This window comes from Syngnathus typhle, linkage group LG4 (genome assembly GCF_033458585.1).
Source record: "Syngnathus typhle isolate RoL2023-S1 ecotype Sweden linkage group LG4, RoL_Styp_1.0, whole genome shotgun sequence".
Lineage (NCBI taxonomy): Eukaryota > Metazoa > Chordata > Actinopteri > Syngnathiformes > Syngnathidae > Syngnathus > Syngnathus typhle.
The window spans coordinates 13,906,927-13,926,625 of record NC_083741.1 but is presented as its reverse complement, the minus strand read 5'-3'; the positions used below and the strand labels follow the sequence as shown (position 1 = coordinate 13,926,625).

The 19,699-nt window shown below is 39.4% G+C and overlaps 2 protein-coding genes and 23 non-coding genes across 25 annotated transcripts; all 25 read left to right on the top strand.

The window, feature by feature from the left end:
• Nucleotides 1–1,380: 1,380 nt before the first annotated feature.
• Nucleotides 1,381–15,906, top strand: vat1l (vesicle amine transport 1-like). Its single transcript, XM_061276897.1, has 9 exons — nucleotides 1,381–1,635; nucleotides 2,922–3,051; nucleotides 4,092–4,307; nucleotides 4,999–5,141; nucleotides 5,853–5,956; nucleotides 6,809–6,864; nucleotides 6,984–7,178; nucleotides 13,764–13,847; nucleotides 14,556–15,906. Exons 1-9 carry the CDS (start codon nucleotides 1,421–1,423, stop codon nucleotides 14,652–14,654), a joined length of 1,242 nt encoding a protein of 413 aa, XP_061132881.1. The 5' UTR covers nucleotides 1,381–1,420; the 3' UTR covers nucleotides 14,655–15,906.
• trnag-ucc (transfer RNA glycine (anticodon UCC)) lies at nucleotides 8,303–8,374 on the top strand. The gene has a single exon. It is a non-coding gene; the product is annotated as a tRNA-Gly (tRNA).
• Nucleotides 8,521–8,592, top strand: trnag-ucc (transfer RNA glycine (anticodon UCC)). The gene has a single exon. It is a non-coding gene; the product is annotated as a tRNA-Gly (tRNA).
• Nucleotides 8,740–8,811, top strand: trnag-ucc (transfer RNA glycine (anticodon UCC)). Its single transcript has one exon. It is a non-coding gene; the product is annotated as a tRNA-Gly (tRNA).
• Nucleotides 8,967–9,038, top strand: trnag-ucc (transfer RNA glycine (anticodon UCC)). Its single transcript has one exon. It is a non-coding gene; the product is annotated as a tRNA-Gly (tRNA).
• Nucleotides 9,195–9,266, top strand: trnag-ucc (transfer RNA glycine (anticodon UCC)). Its single transcript has one exon. It is a non-coding gene; the product is annotated as a tRNA-Gly (tRNA).
• trnag-ucc (transfer RNA glycine (anticodon UCC)) lies at nucleotides 9,378–9,449 on the top strand. The gene has a single exon. It is a non-coding gene; the product is annotated as a tRNA-Gly (tRNA).
• On the top strand, nucleotides 9,561–9,632 carry trnag-ucc (transfer RNA glycine (anticodon UCC)). The gene has a single exon. It is a non-coding gene; the product is annotated as a tRNA-Gly (tRNA).
• trnag-ucc (transfer RNA glycine (anticodon UCC)) lies at nucleotides 9,744–9,815 on the top strand. Its single transcript has one exon. It is a non-coding gene; the product is annotated as a tRNA-Gly (tRNA).
• trnag-ucc (transfer RNA glycine (anticodon UCC)) lies at nucleotides 9,936–10,007 on the top strand. The gene has a single exon. It is a non-coding gene; the product is annotated as a tRNA-Gly (tRNA).
• Nucleotides 10,113–10,184, top strand: trnag-ucc (transfer RNA glycine (anticodon UCC)). Its single transcript has one exon. It is a non-coding gene; the product is annotated as a tRNA-Gly (tRNA).
• Nucleotides 10,287–10,358, top strand: trnag-ucc (transfer RNA glycine (anticodon UCC)). The gene has a single exon. It is a non-coding gene; the product is annotated as a tRNA-Gly (tRNA).
• Nucleotides 10,470–10,541, top strand: trnag-ucc (transfer RNA glycine (anticodon UCC)). The gene has a single exon. It is a non-coding gene; the product is annotated as a tRNA-Gly (tRNA).
• Nucleotides 10,653–10,724, top strand: trnag-ucc (transfer RNA glycine (anticodon UCC)). The gene has a single exon. It is a non-coding gene; the product is annotated as a tRNA-Gly (tRNA).
• trnag-ucc (transfer RNA glycine (anticodon UCC)) lies at nucleotides 10,836–10,907 on the top strand. Its single transcript has one exon. It is a non-coding gene; the product is annotated as a tRNA-Gly (tRNA).
• trnag-ucc (transfer RNA glycine (anticodon UCC)) lies at nucleotides 11,013–11,084 on the top strand. The gene has a single exon. It is a non-coding gene; the product is annotated as a tRNA-Gly (tRNA).
• On the top strand, nucleotides 11,196–11,267 carry trnag-ucc (transfer RNA glycine (anticodon UCC)). The gene has a single exon. It is a non-coding gene; the product is annotated as a tRNA-Gly (tRNA).
• trnag-ucc (transfer RNA glycine (anticodon UCC)) lies at nucleotides 11,378–11,449 on the top strand. The gene has a single exon. It is a non-coding gene; the product is annotated as a tRNA-Gly (tRNA).
• On the top strand, nucleotides 11,555–11,626 carry trnag-ucc (transfer RNA glycine (anticodon UCC)). The gene has a single exon. It is a non-coding gene; the product is annotated as a tRNA-Gly (tRNA).
• Nucleotides 11,738–11,809, top strand: trnag-ucc (transfer RNA glycine (anticodon UCC)). Its single transcript has one exon. It is a non-coding gene; the product is annotated as a tRNA-Gly (tRNA).
• trnag-ucc (transfer RNA glycine (anticodon UCC)) lies at nucleotides 11,921–11,992 on the top strand. The gene has a single exon. It is a non-coding gene; the product is annotated as a tRNA-Gly (tRNA).
• Nucleotides 12,104–12,175, top strand: trnag-ucc (transfer RNA glycine (anticodon UCC)). The gene has a single exon. It is a non-coding gene; the product is annotated as a tRNA-Gly (tRNA).
• On the top strand, nucleotides 12,287–12,358 carry trnag-ucc (transfer RNA glycine (anticodon UCC)). Its single transcript has one exon. It is a non-coding gene; the product is annotated as a tRNA-Gly (tRNA).
• trnag-ucc (transfer RNA glycine (anticodon UCC)) lies at nucleotides 12,521–12,592 on the top strand. The gene has a single exon. It is a non-coding gene; the product is annotated as a tRNA-Gly (tRNA).
• A 1,562-nt stretch (nucleotides 15,907–17,468) lies between the features above and the next one.
• clec3a (C-type lectin domain family 3, member A) lies at nucleotides 17,469–19,674 on the top strand. Its single transcript, XM_061276919.1, has 3 exons — nucleotides 17,469–17,621; nucleotides 17,706–17,786; nucleotides 18,235–19,674. Exons 1-3 carry the CDS (start codon nucleotides 17,513–17,515, stop codon nucleotides 18,630–18,632), a joined length of 588 nt encoding a protein of 195 aa, XP_061132903.1. The 5' UTR covers nucleotides 17,469–17,512; the 3' UTR covers nucleotides 18,633–19,674.
• Nucleotides 19,675–19,699: the final 25 nt, after the last annotated feature.

The window sequence follows — 19,699 nt, the reverse complement described above, 5'->3', positions numbered from 1 at the left end:
ACTGACGCGGGTTTTGATACCACTCGGGAATGATGCTCGTGTACTGGAATCACTTGTGTTTCCCACGAGCTAATTGAGTCCCTTACTATGTCGTGGTTGCAATTGGTTAATGTAATGAATGTGTTTGTTGAATGCGAATACGTAATCAAAGTGGTGGAAATTGCTTAATGTAATGAATGTTGAATGCGAATGTTAGTTACAAATGATAAGCGTTGAAAATGATAAGCGGGAAGAATAAAGAGTAAAATAATTAATGACGCCCAATGTGGGAATCGAACCCACTACAGGAAACTGGCTCGGGTTGACATTGCCATTAAGAATGAATGGGGAAATAAAAGGCACAAATTTGCTAATTACTTAAAAACGGTAAATGTTATGAACGCGAAAAATACTGGCAAGCGTGCCATGAATTTTTGGAACGTGTGAAAGGTTGAACGAGGTGAATCGGTTGAAGCATGTGGGAGTAGTTAGATGTCAAAAAAGTGGGAGGAATAAGTTGTTTAATAATAAAGTACAATATCAATGTGTGAAGGCCTTCGCCTTCACACAATAATAGAGAATGGTGTAGAATAACATATGTGTGAAGGCCTTCGCCTTCACACAATAATAGAGAATGGTGTAGAATAACATATGTGTGAAGGCCTTCGCCTTCACACAATAATAATAGAGAATGGTGTAGAATAACATATGTGTGAAGGCCTTCGCCTTCACACAATAATAGAGAATGGTGTAGAATAACATATGTGTGAAGGCCTTCGCCTTCACACAATAATAATAGAGAATGGTGTAGAATAACATATGTGTGAAGGCCTTCGCCTTCACACAATAATCAAAATGGTTTTTCATGTATCTTCATAATTGACCCTCCGAAAGTGTGTATTTGAGTCTGTAGGCTATATTGAGTTATGACGCAATGCATATTTCAGTATAAACGGAAATATTTGTGTAGTGTGTTTGAGGGCACTTCGATTATAAACCTGAACCAATGTCCATGATGCAATACTACACAATCAATGCGCTGTCGACGTAGGTTTGATTTCCGAGCGTCCCTGAGGTCGTCACACTTGTTGAATGACTGTCCACAACGGTTGATTTATTAGTCCTATTAAATTGCAGTTGGCGTGTTTGTCCAACAGGTGGCGGACTAGACACTCAAGCGATCACATGCACCACCAATTACGCCCAGTTCGTTGAAATGACTAATTAACATAGCTTATCAACGAGCCAAGATGTTGTTAATAATAATAACAACAATAACGGGAGAGGATCGGGCATCCATGATTGAGTGGAAGGAGCGCCAGACGACGGGCTGAGTGGGGCTGGGAAACCTTAGCCGTGGACAGCGCCACTCTTGCAGGCTGCAGCGCACATCAGTGAGCCGTGAAGAGGTGCGGAGAGACGCACGCAGCCGGGCTTCGACATGGCTCAAGAGGGTGCAGATATGACGGAAGAAACCGAGTGTATGATAGAGCGAGACGCGGGGAAGAAACCGGAAAGCGGGGAATCTTCCGGCAATGTGAAAGAGATGCGGGCGGTGATGTTATCAGCCTTTGGAGGGCTCAACAAACTCCGAGTGACCAAGAAGCTGATGCCAGAGCCTCAGCGCGGTGAAGTGAAGATCCGCGTTAAAGCATGGTAAATATGACCACATTGGTGCTAATTTATTATTATTATGAAATATATCATTTAAAAGAAATTTCTGTTGCACACACAGTGTTGTTGTGGAAGCCACAGGTCTTTTCCTAATAGAGAGCAAAGTGACGTTTTAGATTATTTAAATCTAATTCAGCCCTTCATATTTCTATCTGAACTGTTGCAGTTGGATTTTTATACCAATCGGTGGCAAAGTTTCGGAAAATATAATTGTAATCTTTTGTATTCAGGGAGAGTGTAATGACTAATGAATGTGGCCTTGCATTCAGAGCCTGTGACTCATTGACCGTAACATTGCATAAATATGGTCATCATGGTAAACATACTGTATGGTGACTAGGGTGTTGAATCATATCATACAGAATAGGGATGGGCAAGTACCCATACAAGGACGATACCTGCCTTATTTTTAAGTATCGAGTTTCGGCGAGGCTACTGATACCAGCCATCGATACTTAGGGCAAAAAAAAAAATCAAATAAAAAGTCCTTCTTGGCACTAGTGGACGCTATACTGTGGCACTGACGCATCAGCAGTTTTACAGGTGCACTGTCTGCACTTGTACTCGGAAAAATGTTCCAATACTTACTAGGCTTGGGCCTGTGCCCTCTGATGGTATGTGTTATTTTCAAATGTTGCTAACCAACACAATCTGTATGTACATAACTTCAGAGCGCAAACAAATGAGCCATGCCAACTTGCCTCAGTGTCAAATACATTTTGTATTTCTTTCTAAGCATGCCAACTTTTGGTTGCAAATGTTCATTTCAAGACAACATTAATAACTTCATATTACCTTGAATTGGTCAAAATGTGCCGGGTGACGCCCAATTGAATTTGGTAAATAGAAGTCATTCTCTGTCAACATGATTGGTGCAAGCGTGTGAATATGTGATTCACATAAACACATTTTTATCGCAATTGAGAGATCTAGTAGTAGTTTTAGATATTTGTACTCTATCAACAAGTACTCAGATTGAAATAGTTGCCCTCTGAAAGAAGTGATATCGGTGCATCCCTCATGAATACCTCTCTGACAGTGTCAATCAAAACAGGCTATTATTGTCTTTGTAAGGGCAGACTTGTCTATCTCTGGAGGAGCTGTAATAAGATAATAAGATCTGAACCTGGTGCCTCAGAACTGTGAGGCAGATGATTTGATAATGATAACACCATTTATGTGATTTGCTACCTGTCGTGATAATTGATGTCGCATCACGACTTCACTATGGCACAACACACAATTATGCCATGTATTGTTTTTTTCAGTGGTTTAAACTTCCTGGATTTGATGGTACGTCAGGGGACAATTGATAGTCCTCCAAAACCCCCTCTTGTTCCTGGCTTCGAATGCTGCGGGATCGTCGAGTCCGTGGGTGAAAACACAGAAAGATTTGAGGTAGGTCAACATGAAGAAGTAACGGCCAGAGTATTAAGTGAATCCAACTTGAGTTTTCAGGTATCTCTACTACTATATGTACTTGAGTATTTCTTTTTCTCAGGTCTTTTGACTTGTAATGCCTGCATTTTAAAAGAGATATGGACTTTCTACCCCTTACTTTTTCAAAATGTGATTGTTGAATGAATCATTGCAGGTGGGATCTTGATCGTTTGAGATGTGGAAAAACAGGGAGTGCAGCGACATGGAGAAACATGAACCAGGGAGGATTAATCAAAATGACACAACAGATACAAAGAAGCAAGATTGTTCCCTTCATTTTAACTTGAAAATATGTCTTCGGAATTTGACACAGTGTTTTTACAAGCCTGCAAATTTGAATGATTAAAAGTAGGACCAGTCATAGTTTTAAAGGAGGCTTCAAAATCTCAAAATAGAGTAATTCTCTCTGCTCTCAAATGCTGTGCTAATTGTCAAATACCAGTACTATGACTTAAAAAAAAATTGTCGAGTATCTTGTGTCGAGACAAAACTACATGTTTGGCTCGTAAAAATATAGATTCTTAAAGCCTCTGGCGGCTGGACTATGCTGTGGAAATGTGGTGCTCTAAAGTGCAAAGAAGCCCCTGCTCCCACACTGGCTGTAGAGTTTGACCAAAAAAATAAAAATCCCCCCCTCCTTGCTGTTCTGCTTTCCTCTGTGTGATGTGCGACAGATAACAAGGCTCTCCAAAGCATCTACGTCAGCAGACTGTCAGATGTATTTTTGGGGTGCAGGCACACCTAGCTAGCTCAGTGCACATCACAATTGCACCAGATAACCCCAAGTCAGTCAGTGGGCGCCGTTTTAGTCAAAAATCGGGAAAACCCAAGTTTTAAAATAGTGTTACATTCCACAATTGAGTTATACATAGTTGCACACGTATTCTGCATTTATTTTCAAACATGTTTCAAATCTTTTAATTCACTCAAAAGGGTCCTTAAGTAGACAGTGTGACTACTTTTGCCACCACTCTGTGTTTGTGACTTGGTTCTTTCAGATAGGAGACCGAGTCATGGCATTTGCCAACTACAATGCCTGGGCAGAAGTTGTCTGCACACCAGAGGAGTTTGTCTACAAAATGCCCGATGAAATGACTTTTGCAGAGGCTGCGGCGTTTGCCCTGAACTTTGTCGCTGCCTACATGATGCTTTTTGAGATCTCCAAACTCAGAGAGGGAATGTCGGTGCTGGTGCACTCAGCTGGGGGTGCTATTGTAAGTCCTTAATCGCCATGTCATACAGGCCACAAGACGTCCTGCAATTGATATCAGTTATGGACCACATTAGTTGGCACATATGCACAACCAAAGTGATAGGCCTTACGATTATGAATGGATGTAGTGGTGATAAGTACCGTATTTTCCGCACTATAAGGCACACCTAAAAACCTCCAATTTTCTCAAAAGCCGACAGTGCGCCTTATAATCCGGTGCACCTTATATATGGACCAATATTAAGCCACTATGGCATGCGTGTCCAAATATATGGACTTATATATGGAAAAAGTTTTAAAATGTGCCATTCATTGAAGGTGCGGCTTATAATCCAGTGCGCCTTATAGTACGGAAAATACGGTAGTCACAGATTCATAGTTACAACTACAAGAATGCAGAGTCAACAAAATAGCAGTGCTAGATACACAACCTAGCATCAGCATCGTAAATAAGTTAACGTTAACCATGAAACATGACTAATTCGTATTGGAATGTCACCATAGCACTAAATGTTTTGAACAAAATAATTCTTCAATTCAAAATGTATTTTGAAGTTTTAAATGAATTCTTTCTTTCAAAAATAAAATATGGAAGAGTAAGATTTTGATTTCATATGAAATTGCGCTTTCTGTTCAGTTGTGTAAACACTCTGGCAGCTGCTGATTTTTTTCCACGTTATTGTTCTGTTCAGGGTCAAGCTGTGGCTCAGCTGTGCTCCACTCTTCCTAACGTCACCGTCTTTGGGATCGCCTCAAGTTCAAAACACTCCGCGATCAGAGATTCTGTCACTCATCTCTTTGACAGAAACATTGATTACATTCAAGAAGTCAAAAAGTAAGCTTGGATTACAACAGGTCGACCAACTGTACCGATGATATTTTTCAAACTATCAGACATTGGCTGCTTGTGATGATAGAAATGGACTTCACAGAGCGAGGTTCACCTGTCTAGTGGTTTGTCGTCATGGTCCCCATGGCAACAAAGGACTAATCCCGGCGTCACAGTGGAGGTCTGCAATCGGGCCAATCAGAGGCTGATTCATGATAGCCTGTACATATAGCATATTTTTTTCCTGTCCCACATACTGTATGTGAATACATAAATAGATGTAATATTATATAGGTTGTAATGAACACTTGTTTCATGCCTGCTGCCAACATATCAAGAGTAGTGGTGGATTAATTTGCCTTTCATCCCCCTGGACCACACATTCCACCCAGGATCAAGACCAAAGTACAATTAAATGAGTGTGTTTTACAAAAGGGAATCACAAGACCACCAAGCAGTTTAGGTGTCCAAGTTTTAAAGCAGAAAGTTTGGAATTTAGGTCCCCATGAGAATGGCATGTTGCTCTGTTTTTAATCATGTTCATTTGGTGCTATTGATCACTTGTGGCTGTGATTATGCAATAACGTGGGTTGTTTCATTTAATAGTCAACAACAGTATTCTTCAAAACATGAGTTTAGATATGTTTTTTTATTTAATGTTCACATTGATTATCATTTCATTATTTCCTCTGAACCTTCACTTTGCCATTCTTTTAGGATATCTCCGGAGGGAGTAGACATTGTGTTGGACTGTCTAAGTGGGGAAAACACAGGAAAAGGTCTCTGTCTGCTCAAGCCATTGGGAACGTACATTCTCTATGGTAAGAACTATACTGTAAAAAAAAAAAAAAAAGTATATTGTAAGCTTCTGTTACATTATGTACACTTTGAACCAAACATTCATCTTAAATGTATACTATCCATTGTAATACATAATATTTAATATACGTATGTACATATAATACAGACATATGTACGTATATATTGTTGGCAACATATGATTATTGGTCAAGTCAATTTTTTGGGAAAAGGAGAAATAATACAATTGTTAGGACACACATTGGCATATTTTTACTGAAATTATAATGAAAACTTCAACCAAATGGCTGGCCAAACGCATGAAAGGAAAAAGACCCAATTAAAAAAACCATTATGCTAGGTGACATTGCTTGAATCAAGAAATGTACCGAATTGCCTTTTATTGGGAGGATGTACATCCTTAACATTCTTTCTTGTTCTTTCATCCTTTATACGGGGAAATAACTGAAGTTGACACTAATGTTAAAGAAATAGTTGGCCAATCGAATTTGTTATTTCAATGGAAACCTCGGCCGACCGTCACCTGTCTGAGCTTGCATAAGTAATGCCCCCATACATAAATAATACCCTGGGAATAAAATATATTCGCAGTCACAGCTGAGCTTCCTATACAGCCCCGATTAATCACTTTAATTTTCGTCAAACCTCATGAATTAACCAACACAATTACCACCCAATTAAGGATTAGTGCTAGTTATATTGCAAAGGCAGGCTTGCATGGACCCTGATTTGTAAAGGTGCCAATTGTTCCTCCCCCTTCTGAGCTTCCATGCTTAGCTTGTTATTATTTCCCGGTCACCTCTTCCCAGCCATTTGCACAGCGCACAAAAATCCTTTTATTTTTGTTTTTTCAGGCGCATCCAACATGGTAACTGGGGATACAAAGAGTTTCTTCAGCTTTGCAAAATCCGTGAGTCCGAAATTCCATCTGTCGTCGTCAATGGAAGCAGACGGCCCCCTAACACCATTTTACAACAAACAAAACACTCAATTCTCGACCGAATTGTATATGCTGTTATTTCTCCCAAGTGGTGGCAGGTGGAGAAGGTGAACCCTATCAAACTTTATGAGGAGAACAAAGTCATGGCCGGATTTTCGTTGCCCAACCTCCTCTTCAGGCAGGGAGGATCCAGTTTGGTGAAATCAGTGATGGACAAACTCTTGTGCCTCTACAACCAAAAGAAGATTAAGCCAGTTGTTGATTCTCTGTGGGCTTTGGAGGAGGTAAGAATCATAATCAGATTGAAGAGGTCTGCTGTAAAACATCAATCCTCGATGCTGCTAATCATGTTCAGGGTTACGGCAGGGGCGAGATCGGATTAAGGCAAAAGACAGACTGCATCCGGGACCGGTTGCCCGTGACGTTGGGCACACTGCAGTAAGCTTGTGTCAACCATTACCTGATTAAATAACAAGATAGCGATGATGTTTTTCGAAAAGCAATGTTCGATGGATCTAAAAATCCACACAGACCTGTTCAAAGGTTTTAAATCTTTTGAATGAATCAACTTTTATTGTGGCCAAATACTAGTTGCTGTTAGCATAAAAACAAAAAGCACAAAGAAAAAGGGAAGAAAAGCCTACTCGAACAGCTACACTTCATTTAAGCCATTTAAAATGGTAGCAAGTGTGTGATGACTCCAATTTAACAAGAGTTTGAATTTGACGGATTCATTCTGAAGCCACATCCCAGTGAGAAGAGGGTGTGCACACTTGTACAACGACATCATTTTAGTTCATCTTTACTTTTATTTCCCCTCTTAAAATATTTTACAGGCTGTTGGCCATATGACAAGTTTGGAAATGACAAATCCTGGTGCCATTGTTTAGATCACCAAAATCTGGCATGGGTGTGTCGACTTTTTATATCCACTGTACACATCATGGACAGCAAATTCTCTTGATTTTCTGTGGGATGCGGTCAGCTGTGGACGTTCTTCCACAGATGGTGGGTAGGTTGTGCAGCTCCCTGCTGCACAATTACTTTGCTCCCACACAAAAAGCAATGGAGCACACGTCAATCATTTCAACACGATTCATTTTCTGTTTATTTAGGCTAAACGAATACTATTTTCCGGTTCAATGCAGGTATATTTACAGCGATTTCAAAAATATCCTAGCATGTTGGGTATGTGTGCGGAAGGCATCATCTATTGATGTGTGGTTTGTACCAAAGTATGAAACAGGAATAGAGTGCATTGCCTAAAGGTCAGCTGTGCACTACTAGCACAATTAATTAAAACCACTAAACAGTAAAGAACTGGACAATCTCAAACATACATCATCTTTACTGGTCACTTGAGAGGAAATGTTGTTCACTATTGAGTAGTGAGCATGGGGCAAATGTGGCATTGGTGGTGTAGTGGTTAGCATAGCTGCCTTCCAAGCAGTTGATCTGGGTTCGATTCCCAGCCAATGCATGTCTTTAGGACATGTATAAGTCACATATGCATTACTTACACAGTTAATTAGAATCAGAACTGCACAATCTTAAACATACATTTTCACAGCGGGTTCACTTCTGAAAAGTTGTTTATCATTGAGTACTGAGTGTACCAGTCATATAGCATTGGTGGTGTAGTGGTTAGCATAGCTACCTTCCAAGCAGTTGATCTGGGTTCGATTCCCAGCCAATACAAGTCTTTAGGAAATGTATAAGTCACAGGTACAAGGGACTGAATTAATTAAAATCATTACCGCACAATCTCAAACATACATTTTCTGTGCATACCCCACTTTACAGAAAAGTTGTTCACCATTGAGTACTAAAAAAGGGCTTCAAGTAGCATTGGTGGTGTAGTGGTTAGCATAGTTGCCTTCCAAGCAGTTGATCTGGGTTCGATTCCCAGCCAATGCATGTCTTTAGGAGATGTATACATAAGTCACATGTACACGTGACTGTATTAATTAATTAAATTCAGAAACGCACAATCTCAAACATACGTTTTGTGTGCGTACCCCACTTTACAGAAAAGTTGTTCACCATTGAGTACTGAATGTGTGCTTCATGTAGCATTGGTGGTGTAGTGGTTAGCATAGCTGCCTTCCAAGCAGTTGATCTGGGTTCGATTCCCAGCCAAAGCAAGTCTTTAGGATATGTATAAGTCACATCTCACATATGCATTACTTATACAATTAATTAAAATCAGAACTGCACAATCTTAAACATGCATTTTCACAGCGGCTTCACTTCTGAGGAAAAGTTGTTTAACATTGAGTACTGAAAGTGTGCTTCATGTAGCATTGGTGGTATAGTGGTTAGCATAGCTGCCTTCCAAGCAGTTGACCTGGGTTCGATTCCCAGCCAATGCAAGTCTTTAGGAGATGTATACATAAGTCGCATGTACACGAGACTGCATTACTTGATCAATTATCAGAAATGCATAATCTTATACATTGAGTACTGAGAGGATGTTTCATGTAGCATTGGTGGTATAGTGGCTAGCATAGCTGCCTTCCAAGCAGTTGACCTGGGTTCGATTCCCAGCCAATGCAAGTCTTTAGGAGATGTATACATAAGTCGCATGTACACGTGACTGCATTACTTGATCAATTATCAGAAATGCATAATCTTATACATTGAGTACTGAGAGGATGCTTCATATAGCATTGGTGGTATAGTGGTTAGCATAGCTGCCTTCCAAGCAGTTGACCTGGGTTCGATTCCCAGCCAATGCAAGTCTTTAGGAGATGTATACATAAGTCACATGTACACGTGACTGAATTACTTGAACAATTATCAGAAATGCATAATCTTATAAATTGAGTACTGAGAGGCTGCGTCATGTAGCATTGGTGGTATAGTGGTTAGCATAGCTGCCTTCCAAGCAGTTGACCTGGGTTCGATTCCCAGCCAATGCAAGTCTTTAGGAGATGTATACATAAGTCACATGTACACGTGACTGCATTACTTGAACAATTATCAGAAATGCATAATCTTATACATTGAGTACTGAGAGGGTGCTACATGTAGCATTGGTAGCATTGGTGGTATAGTGGTTAGCATAGCTGCCTTCCAAGCAGTTGACCTGGGTTCGATTCCCAGCCAATGCAAGTCTTTAGGAGATGTATACATAAGTCACACACGACTGCATTACTTGAACAATTATCAGAAATGCATAATCTTATACATTGAGTACTGAGAGGATGCTTCATGTAGCATTGGTGGTATAGTGGTTAGTATAGCTGCCTTCCAAGCAGTTGACCTGGGTTCGATTCCCAGCCAATGCAAGTCTTTAGGAGATGTATACATGTACACGTGACTGCATTAATTGAACAATTATCAGAAATGCATAGTCTTATACATTGAGTACTGAGAGGGTGCTTCATGTAGCATTGGTGGTATAGTGGCTAGCATAGCTGCCTTCCAAGCAGTTGACCTGGGTTCGATTCCCAGCCAATGCAAGTCTTTAGGAGATGTATACATAAGTCACATGTACACGTGACTGTATTACTTGAACAATTATCAGAAATGCATAATCTTATAAATTGAGTACTGAGAGGATGTTTCATGTAGCATTGGTGGTATAGTGGTTAGCATAGCTGCCTTCCAAGCAGTTGACCTGGGTTCGATTCCCAGCCAATGCAAGTCTTTAGGAGATGTATACATAAGTCACATGTACACGTGACTGCGTTACTTGAACAATTATCAGAAATGCATAATCTTATACATTGAGTACTGAGAGGATGCTTCATGTAGCATTGGTGGTATAGTGGTTAGCATAGCTGCCTTCCAAGCAGTTGGCCTGGGTTCGATTCCCAGCCAATGCAAGTCTTTAGGAGATGTATACATAAGTCACATGTACACGTGACTGCATTACTTGAACAATTATCAGAAATGCATAATCTTATACATTGAGTACTGAGAGGGTGCTTCATGTAGCATTGGTGGTATAGTGGTTAGCATAGCTGCCTTCCAAGCAGTTGACCTGGGTTCGATTCCCAGCCAATGCAAGTCTTTAGGAGATGTATACATAAGTCACACGTGACTGTATTACTTGAACAATTATCAGAAATGCATAATCTTATAAATTGAGTACTGAGAGGCTGCGTCATGTAGCATTGGTGGTATAGTGGTTAGCATAGCTGCCTTCCAAGCAGTTGACCTGGGTTCGATTCCCAGCCAATGCAAGTCTTTAAGAGATGTATACATAAGTCACATGTACACGTGACTGCATTACTTGAACAATTATCAGAAATGCATAATCTTATACATTGAGTACTGAGAGGGTGCTTCATGTAGCATTGGTGGTATAGTGGTTAGCATAGCTGCCTTCCAAGCAGTTGACCTGGGTTCGATTCCCAGCCAATGCAAGTCTTTAGGAGATGTATACATAAGTCACATGTACATGTGACTGCATTATTGAACAATTATCAGAAATGCATAATCTTATACATTGAGTACTGAGAGGATGCTTCATGTAGCATTGGTGGTATAGTGGTTAGCATAGCTGCCTTCCAAGCAGTTGACCTGCGTTCGATTCCCACCCAATGCAAGTCTTTAGGAGATGTATACATAAGTCACACGTGACTGCATTACTTGAACAATTATCAGAAATGCATAATCTTATACATTGAGTACTGAGAGGATGCTTCATGTAGCATTGGTGGTATAGTGGTTAGCATAGCTGCCTTCCAAGCAGTTGACCTGGGTTCGATTCCCAGCCAATGCAAGTCTTTAGGAGATGTATACATAAGTCACATGTACACGTGACTGTATTACTTAAACAATTATCAGAAATGCATAATCTTATACATTGAGTACTGAGAGGATGCTTCATGTAGCATTGGTGGTATAGTGGTTAGCATAGCTGCCTTCCAAGCAGTTGACCTGGGTTCGATTCCCAGCCAATGCAAGTCTTTAGGAGATGTATACATAAGTCACACGTACACGTGACTGCATTACTTGAACAATTATCAGAAATGCATAATCTTATACATTGAGTACTGAGAGGATGCTTCATGTAGCATTGGTGGTATAGTGGCTAGCATAGCTGCCTTCCAAGCAGTTGACCTGGGTTCGATTCCCAGCCAATGCAAGTCTTTAGGAGATGTATACATAAGTCACATGTACACGTGACTGTATTACTTAAACAATTATCAGAAATGCATAATCTTATACATTGAGTACTGAGAGGATGCTTCATGTAGCATTGGTGGTATAGTGGTTAGCATAGCTGCCTTCCAAGCAGTTGACCTGGGTTCGACTCCCAGCCAATGCAAGTCTTTAGGAGATGTATACATAAGTCACATGTACACGTGACTGCAATACTTAAACACTTATCAGAAATGCATAATCTTATACATTGAGTACTGAGAGGATGCTTCATGTAGCATTGGTGATGTAGTGGTTAGCATAGCTGCCTTCCAAGCAGTTGATCTGGGTTTGATTGCCAGCCAATGCATGTCTTTGGGACATATATAAGTCACATGTGTGAGTGACTGCATTACTTATACAATTACTTAAAATCAGAACTGCACAATCTAAAATATATACATTTTCACGGCCTGCCCCACTTCAGAGGAAAAGTTCTTTAAGATTGAGTACTGAGAATGCCAGTCATGTAGCATTGGTGGTGTAGTGGTTAGCATAGCTCCCTTCCAAGCAGTTGATCTGGGTTCAATTCCCAGCCGATGCAAGTCTTCAAGAAATGTTGCTAAGGCAAAGGTTTTATCACATATGTTGCATTTAACTTCTGTTCAAGGAATCATCAACATTCAGTAAAGCAATAGAGCACATTTGTTTTGAATATGCACTACAGGTATCGTTGATAGATTTTTGATTCAGCTCAGTCAGCGTGGGGATGAGCAGCTCTTGTTGCTTTCGATGTACTGGAAAGCTCTCCATTGCTCCAGTATGCGTGTATTTGTTAACCTCCCCTTGCTGACTTCAGGTTTGTCTTTTTCATGGAAGGAATCTATTTCGTTGCGGTCATTAAACCTTAGCAAAATGCAGCAACCATTCATTGAACTGGGGGAGGACGGCGTGGGATGCATTGTCAGGGCCTCATTTGTTCATATGCCCAGAAGGAGTATTTACAGCCTAATGGTTTCTGTGTTGACTATGGTAACCTTTCCTTGCTGCTGGAATGAAAAGCTGCTTGTGTTATTGCATATGACCGTGAGCGGCATAACTTCATTTCTAATTTCGGTTTTTTTTCCATCATCATCACCTTCTTTCAGAATTTTTATTTGAGGAACATAAACATGTTACGTTGATTTAGTGTTTCATGATATAATGCAGTGGTTCGGGAAATGAATGAATAGATGAATGGATGGATGGATGGATGGATGGATGGATGGATGGATGGATGGATGGATGGATGGATGGATGGATGGATTGTATAATGCATTAGTTTGAATATTCCGTGCTGCAACATGAGCCAGTTTTTGACCTATTTTCACTCATAGCTGGTGTTGTCTTTAACAAATGAATCTATGAGACACAATAGCTTCCAAACAAAGCAGGGCATTCAGTAATGTCCCTCTAATGAGATAAAAGAAGTATTTAGCTTGACATTTTCCCATCAATTCGTTTAACAACAACGTAAAGAACTTTTAGAGGAGCCAGATGAAGTGGCTCAGGCATCTAGTTAGGATGATATGCCTTCCTGGTGAGGCGTTCTGGGCACGTCTCACCAGAAGGAGGCCTGAGGGACGTTCCTGGACATGCCAGAGAGACTATGTCTTCTGGTTGGCCGTTTTGATAGAAGTTGTGGAAAGGGGCTTTCTGCTGAAACCGCTTCCCCAGCGACCCACTGTAGAAAATGACTAGAAGAAAATAAAAATGACATTTACTTTTTTTGTCAGGTTAAAGAAGCCATGCAGAGAATTCATGACAGAGGCAATATTGGAAAACTCATTCTGGATGTCGAGAAGTCGCCTACTCCCTTGGTAACAGCAATTTCTCTAAAACTTATTCTGAAAACACATTTATGTGTTACATTAACTAATAATTGTGACAATATTATTCAATGCAAATACATAGTATTTGGTAAAACATTTGGGATTTTATAGAGTGGCGCCTTGACTAATGAGTTTAATTCAATCCTCCACCACACAGGTAACTGAAAACACTTAATCCTCCAATCTCTTCCCCCGAATGAATGGAAAGGCCGTGAATCTGTTTCAGTCCCCTAATAAAACAGACCAAACCTATTGTTTTTAATAACAAAAGTAGCAGAGATTGTAAACCATGTGTGCATTATGAATTATTCACTGTGCAGCTCCCACCAGGGGGAAATATGATATGCACGTATGGATATACTGTAAACAAAGACGGTCACAGCTACTCAATAAACTGAAGTAAAGTCGACAGCCGCTATTTGTGGGGGATTTATTTTTTTACTGCCATTATCAAACTCTTGCCTGGGTCACTTTTAAGTCGAGGTACCACTGTATACTGTATGAATACAACAATATATGATGAATAACAATAAATATCAAATGACAAGTAAAATATCAATGATAAGTAAAATGTAGAAATAAAATGTAGAAATGAATGTGTCATTGTACTTTTGTGTTGAGTAAGAACTTCACTATGGGGTCACTGATGGACCAATAAATCCTTTTATCCACCCCCCTGACCCCCTCTCCCATCAGATGGCCAGTGACAGTACTGAGACCAGTGAAGCGGGGGAGGAGGAAGAGGAGCCTGAGGGGGACAATGACAGCAAAGAGCGCATGCCTTTTATTCATTAGAACGAAACTAAAATGCCTCATCGGGTCACGCTCAGAGAGTTGTTTGTGTGTTTGTGCATGTAATGTACTCATGTTCTCTTTGTTACCTGTTGTTACTTGCAGATGGAATGTTTGGAAATTGACCTGCTGCATTTTGTGCATGTGTAAAGTATGTTTTGTTTTGTTTCGCCACAATCTAGTGAATAGGTTGAACTCCTAATATGGATTAATATACATTTAACCTTGCTTACAACAAATAGACAACTTTAGATTGAATAGGAAGTCAATCAGTTTAGCGAAATATGAATGATGGTCAAAATGCATGAATGTAGAGTTTTCTTTTTAAGCAACCCTACAGGCACCAACGTCATCATAATTTATTATGGGATCACGTGTGCCTTGTGTTTCATACTTGAAATGTTTACCCTTAATGTCAAGCTACGAGTCAACAAATGCATCTGCACAATATCAAGAGTATTACAAATTAATTAATAAAAGTTAAAAATAAGTCATTAGTAATTCGTGCGGCGATTGGACTGATGAAAAAAAATGACCAGCATTTGTTTTGTTTGTTCCATGGTAATGTAAACGGAAATGAAAACAATAGAATCCAAAAAGACTTTTATTTTACAAGACAAATAAATAAATAAGAGATACAGAAATAAACCTGAATGTCTGTTAAAACAAACGGAAAAAAAAAGACGATGATGATTTCTTCACTCAGACTGCCAGTTGGGAAAGACTTTTTTTATTACCTGTTTGACCAAAGTATTTACTGTCTGGTGCCTCAAAAAAAACATGCCCTAAGAGATTGTTTATTTTTACAATCAACACAGGCCATCAAAATTAGAAAAAAATATCAAATGCAGGGAACACTATCAACACCTTGACGACTTATTGAGACAAAGAAACGGGAAACTTGAATCACTTTTCACACAACTGGATGTATTTTCTCAAGTGCCAACTGATTGAAAAGAAGTTGTTAAAATTAAAACTTACATAGAAATGAAATATTGTTCATGCTAGAAATGACTATACAGTAAGTATGACATTTTTTGTTTAATGTAGGTAATTATTATTGAATGGAAATATATTTGATATGAATGTTTGTAGGAGAAAAGTTAAAGGTGCATGCTTTGGTATATGCGTATGTTTGTGTCAACGTCTCGTCATGAATTATTGGGGGGGAAAAAAGGAAAAGGCAAGTATTTAGCTTTTACTTTATTTCATACCTGTGGTCAACTACTTTTGTCCAGTCTTGCAATCCGTCATTGTGGACTTTGTTTATATGAAAATAAATGGATCTGCAAAGAAGCCAACTGAGGAAGTTGTCATTTTCCAGCTTTGAATATAATTGTAATAAAACTATAAATTAATTATAAGTATAATTCTAATAATAATTTAAGAGTAGAAATAATTACTATTGACAAATGTTCATGTATGCACAGTCGAAGGGTATTGGCTCATTTTTCTAGTCTTTAATAGTTGTTTGCTGAAATGTTCCGTGATTGACTGTGGACCAGTCGATGGTGTACTCAAAGTCAGCTGGGATAGGCTCCAGCTCGTTCACCCTTGACCCTAATGCTCTGGTAAATGCATGGATGGTTGAATAAAATAAAGTGGTAATCAGTATCAATCCAGTGTGTGCCGAGTACAGGCCCAATTGCCATAATATTCAGTACATGTACACATTGAAAGCCACTACAAGATCTGTATCAAAAATTATGCCTAGTGTAAAACAAAGAGCTGTTTTATCACTGCATAGGTGCATGTCGTTAAAGTAGGATCAAGTAAAATAATACTTTAATGATCCACAGAGGAGAAATTCCGGTGTTACAACAGTGTAAGATAAACCCGCACACTGGAGAAATAAATAAAAATAACGATGAAAAAATACAACAAAAATATTGTATGGAGAAAACCTTTTTTCAGGAATTGAGTACTTTTAAAAAAAATGTAATTAAAACATGGATTAAGTCTATGTAGGGCGTGGCGGTCTTATCTTGAATGAGAATGACTTTTGCCAGACACATATTAATGAGAAACACACTGACGGCAAAGAATAATTTGAAGTAAGAAGAAGAAAAACTGAATAGAAATCCTGCCTTGCACATTTAAAATTATTAAAAGGTTTTTTATACTGTTGCTTCCCAGCATGCTTGCTGTCTTTATATTTAGGATTAGGTTGATTTCCATCTGGCTTTCCCTGAAGCAAAATCATCTTGATGTCCTTGTATCATAGTTGCTTCCCAACTCTGTGGTTGATGCTTGTGATGCTGAGGCCAATTAAATATTCCTGGGCCATTTCTGACACAAAGTGTTTCTTTTTTTTTAACGTTATACATAAAATGACAGAAAAATATTTATTTATAAATGTATTTTTTTTATTTATTAAAATTTTGGGCCACCACCAGCAATGCACAATCTGATCATAATATATGGCTATTAAAGACATTTTGACAAAAAAAAAAAACCCCAGCTCCACCAACCAACAAGCTTGCTTATGTCAAACATTTTATTTTTGTGTGTTCTAACAAGTTGACTGTGACATTCGTTACTTGTCAAAAGCAGCCATTGCACATCCAAATGTGCCAGAGAAAGGAAGTGCCAAAGAGTCAAAAATGTTTCCAGTTTCTCAAATGAAAGGACACACTGCTCAGTGCACCGTGTCCCAAGTCAATATTTCTCACAAACCCCAACACAAGCAAGACATTATTTGTCCCTCCACCCCAATATCTCCAATATGTGTTTGGAAAAAAAACATCATGTGGGCCAATGCAGTGGCAGCGCACAGAGAGCTAGTATATGCCGGTCCGTCCTCAGACTTTTTGACTCCTGTCACGGCAGCACAAGGTGTAGCAGTGTGAGCAGCCTCCAGCATGGCACGTCTGGGCCTACCCGTATTTGTCGCACTGTGCTTTTCTTTGCTTCACTCCAGCTCCGGACGCCCGCCTCGCATAAGGAAGGCCATATCGCCTCGAGCAACGGGTAACCATGATCACACATCAGACTACGATCACAAAAAACATCCTGACCTCACATAATATTTTCTTCTTCTATGGGGACCTGCAGAGGACGATGATGTGAAGGGCCAGCTGGAGAAGTTGTGGCGGGAGGTGAATTTGCTTAAAGAGATGCAGGCTTTGCAGACAGGTACCATTACTCTCCCCAAAATATGAATTAAGTCGTTTCATTTTAAGCCTGAAGTTTGTTTAATTTTTTTTCTGTTCATGGATGTGCAGTCTGGGAATTAATAACACATAATGAAGAAATGAAATGATTTTTATTTGAATCCTCTGGTCTGTGTTCTATATTTATTTTCTTCTAAAATCCAAACAAGCAGCAGCGACCCTTGTCTCATATTGCACAGTCTTTTTAAAATCCTCCATGTAATATTTTTCAACACTTAATATGCATTCATATTTTCCATTGTCAGGCTAATGTAATTAATATTTGTGTCATGTATTTAGTTTGGTTGATGCATATACGGAATATGGTGAGGCGGACAGTATGCCTCACAAAGATTACCATTACACGAGCAATTGGCTGGGCGACTTACATTTTTGATACAACCAATAAAATATAGTGTCTCTTTTCTCAGTGTGCCTCAGAGGCATCAAAGTTCACAGGAAGTGCTATCTCACAGTTGAGGAACCCAAACACTACCACGAGGCTAATGAAGACTGCATCGCACAAGGAGGAACTCTTGCAACGCCGCGAGACGCGATGGAGAACAATGACCTTCGAGACTATGCCAAGAGGAGCTCTCCTGGCTCCAAGGACTTCTGGATCGGCGTGGCAGACATAGTGAAGGAAGGCCAGTATGTTGACGTCAACAGTCAACCCGTCAGCTACCTCAACTGGGACCGCTCCAAGAAGCAGCCCACAGGAAGCAAGCGGGAGAGCTGTGTCTCTCTTTCAGTGGCCGCACAGGGCAAGTGGTATGACGAGGTGTGTCGCAGTTTGAAAAAGTACATTTGTGAATATGTCATTCCCTAAAGACGTTGATGCTCTCCTATGCAAGTCAAGGGGTGAAAGCCAAAGATAGTATTACAGTATTTCCTCAAATAGTGGTTGCCCGTAAGACAAATTCAATTCCCTTAAATAGACAAAATCTGCGCTCTGACTTTATTTCACCCTGAGTATGCTTGTAATACTGGTAATGTTTTATAACTTTTTATTTTAAATTAGAAAAACGGTAGCCTACTGATTGTTCTGGATATGTATCACCGTGTCGGGCCACCAAGACATAGACCAGTACACATTTTATGGACAAATGTGATGAAAAACTTGATTAACACTATACAAAAAATAGAATGAACTGCTTGTCCACATTGAACAGCCTGTACATATCGGAGAATGCTTAATGGTAACTATTTCAAGCCTTCTGTCAAAGATAAACAAAGATGAGGGTCACGAGTTCAAAAAGTTAATGAGATCACTCCACAACATTGTGTAGCCTTGTTTGTGTTGTGTGTCTTCAATTGTGAACTGACATTTCGTCGTAGAAGTCTCTCATCAATATAATACACAAATTCGTCTATATTTGTAAATGAAACATATTAAAAAGATTTTTCAAAACAATGATGTTTTAAACTACTGCAATCTTGTTTTTCACCAGAAGAGATCACTATAACTGATGCTTCAAGTAATGAAACTCATTTTCAAAACAATTTTCCCAAGCATCTCAGTATTTCACAAAAGTTTCATTTACCCATCACTAATGTATACCGACAGGTAGAAAAATCTTCCATTCAATGGCAAACGGTATGGTATAATAAACGTGGCATATGAATAAAACATTCATAAAAAAGAATGAGTCACATATTCCTCTGAGTCCTTCAACTTTGTGTTCAACTTATCAGGCCTGCATTTCACACCGAGTATAAATAAATGCATGATTAAATCGAGATAAGATCATTCTCGGATGATACTGTGACTTTTTTGTTTGGTGGTGTGCCAAGAGATTTTTCTCATGCAAATTGGGTGTTTTGAGTCCTCCATGTATTTATGAAATTAAATCCAATGTCAAAATGGCCACCTGCCTCGGTTTATTGCATGTGGAC

Coding starts and splice junctions, on each gene's coding strand:
- vat1l (XM_061276897.1), top strand. CDS start 1,421: ATGGCTCAAGAGGGTGCAGATATGACGGAAGAAACCGAGTGTATGATA. Junction 3,052..4,091: donor AAAACACAGAAAGATTTGAG/GTAGGTCAACAT, acceptor TGGTTCTTTCAG/ATAGGAGACCGAGTCATGGC. Junction 6,865..6,983: donor TCTTCAGCTTTGCAAAATCC/GTGAGTCCGAAA, acceptor ATTTCTCCCAAG/TGGTGGCAGGTGGAGAAGGT.
- clec3a (XM_061276919.1), top strand. CDS start 17,513: ATGGCACGTCTGGGCCTACCCGTATTTGTCGCACTGTGCTTTTCTTTG. Junction 17,622..17,705: donor CATATCGCCTCGAGCAACGG/GTAACCATGATC, acceptor GGGGACCTGCAG/AGGACGATGATGTGAAGGGC. Junction 17,787..18,234: donor GATGCAGGCTTTGCAGACAG/GTACCATTACTC, acceptor CTCTTTTCTCAG/TGTGCCTCAGAGGCATCAAA.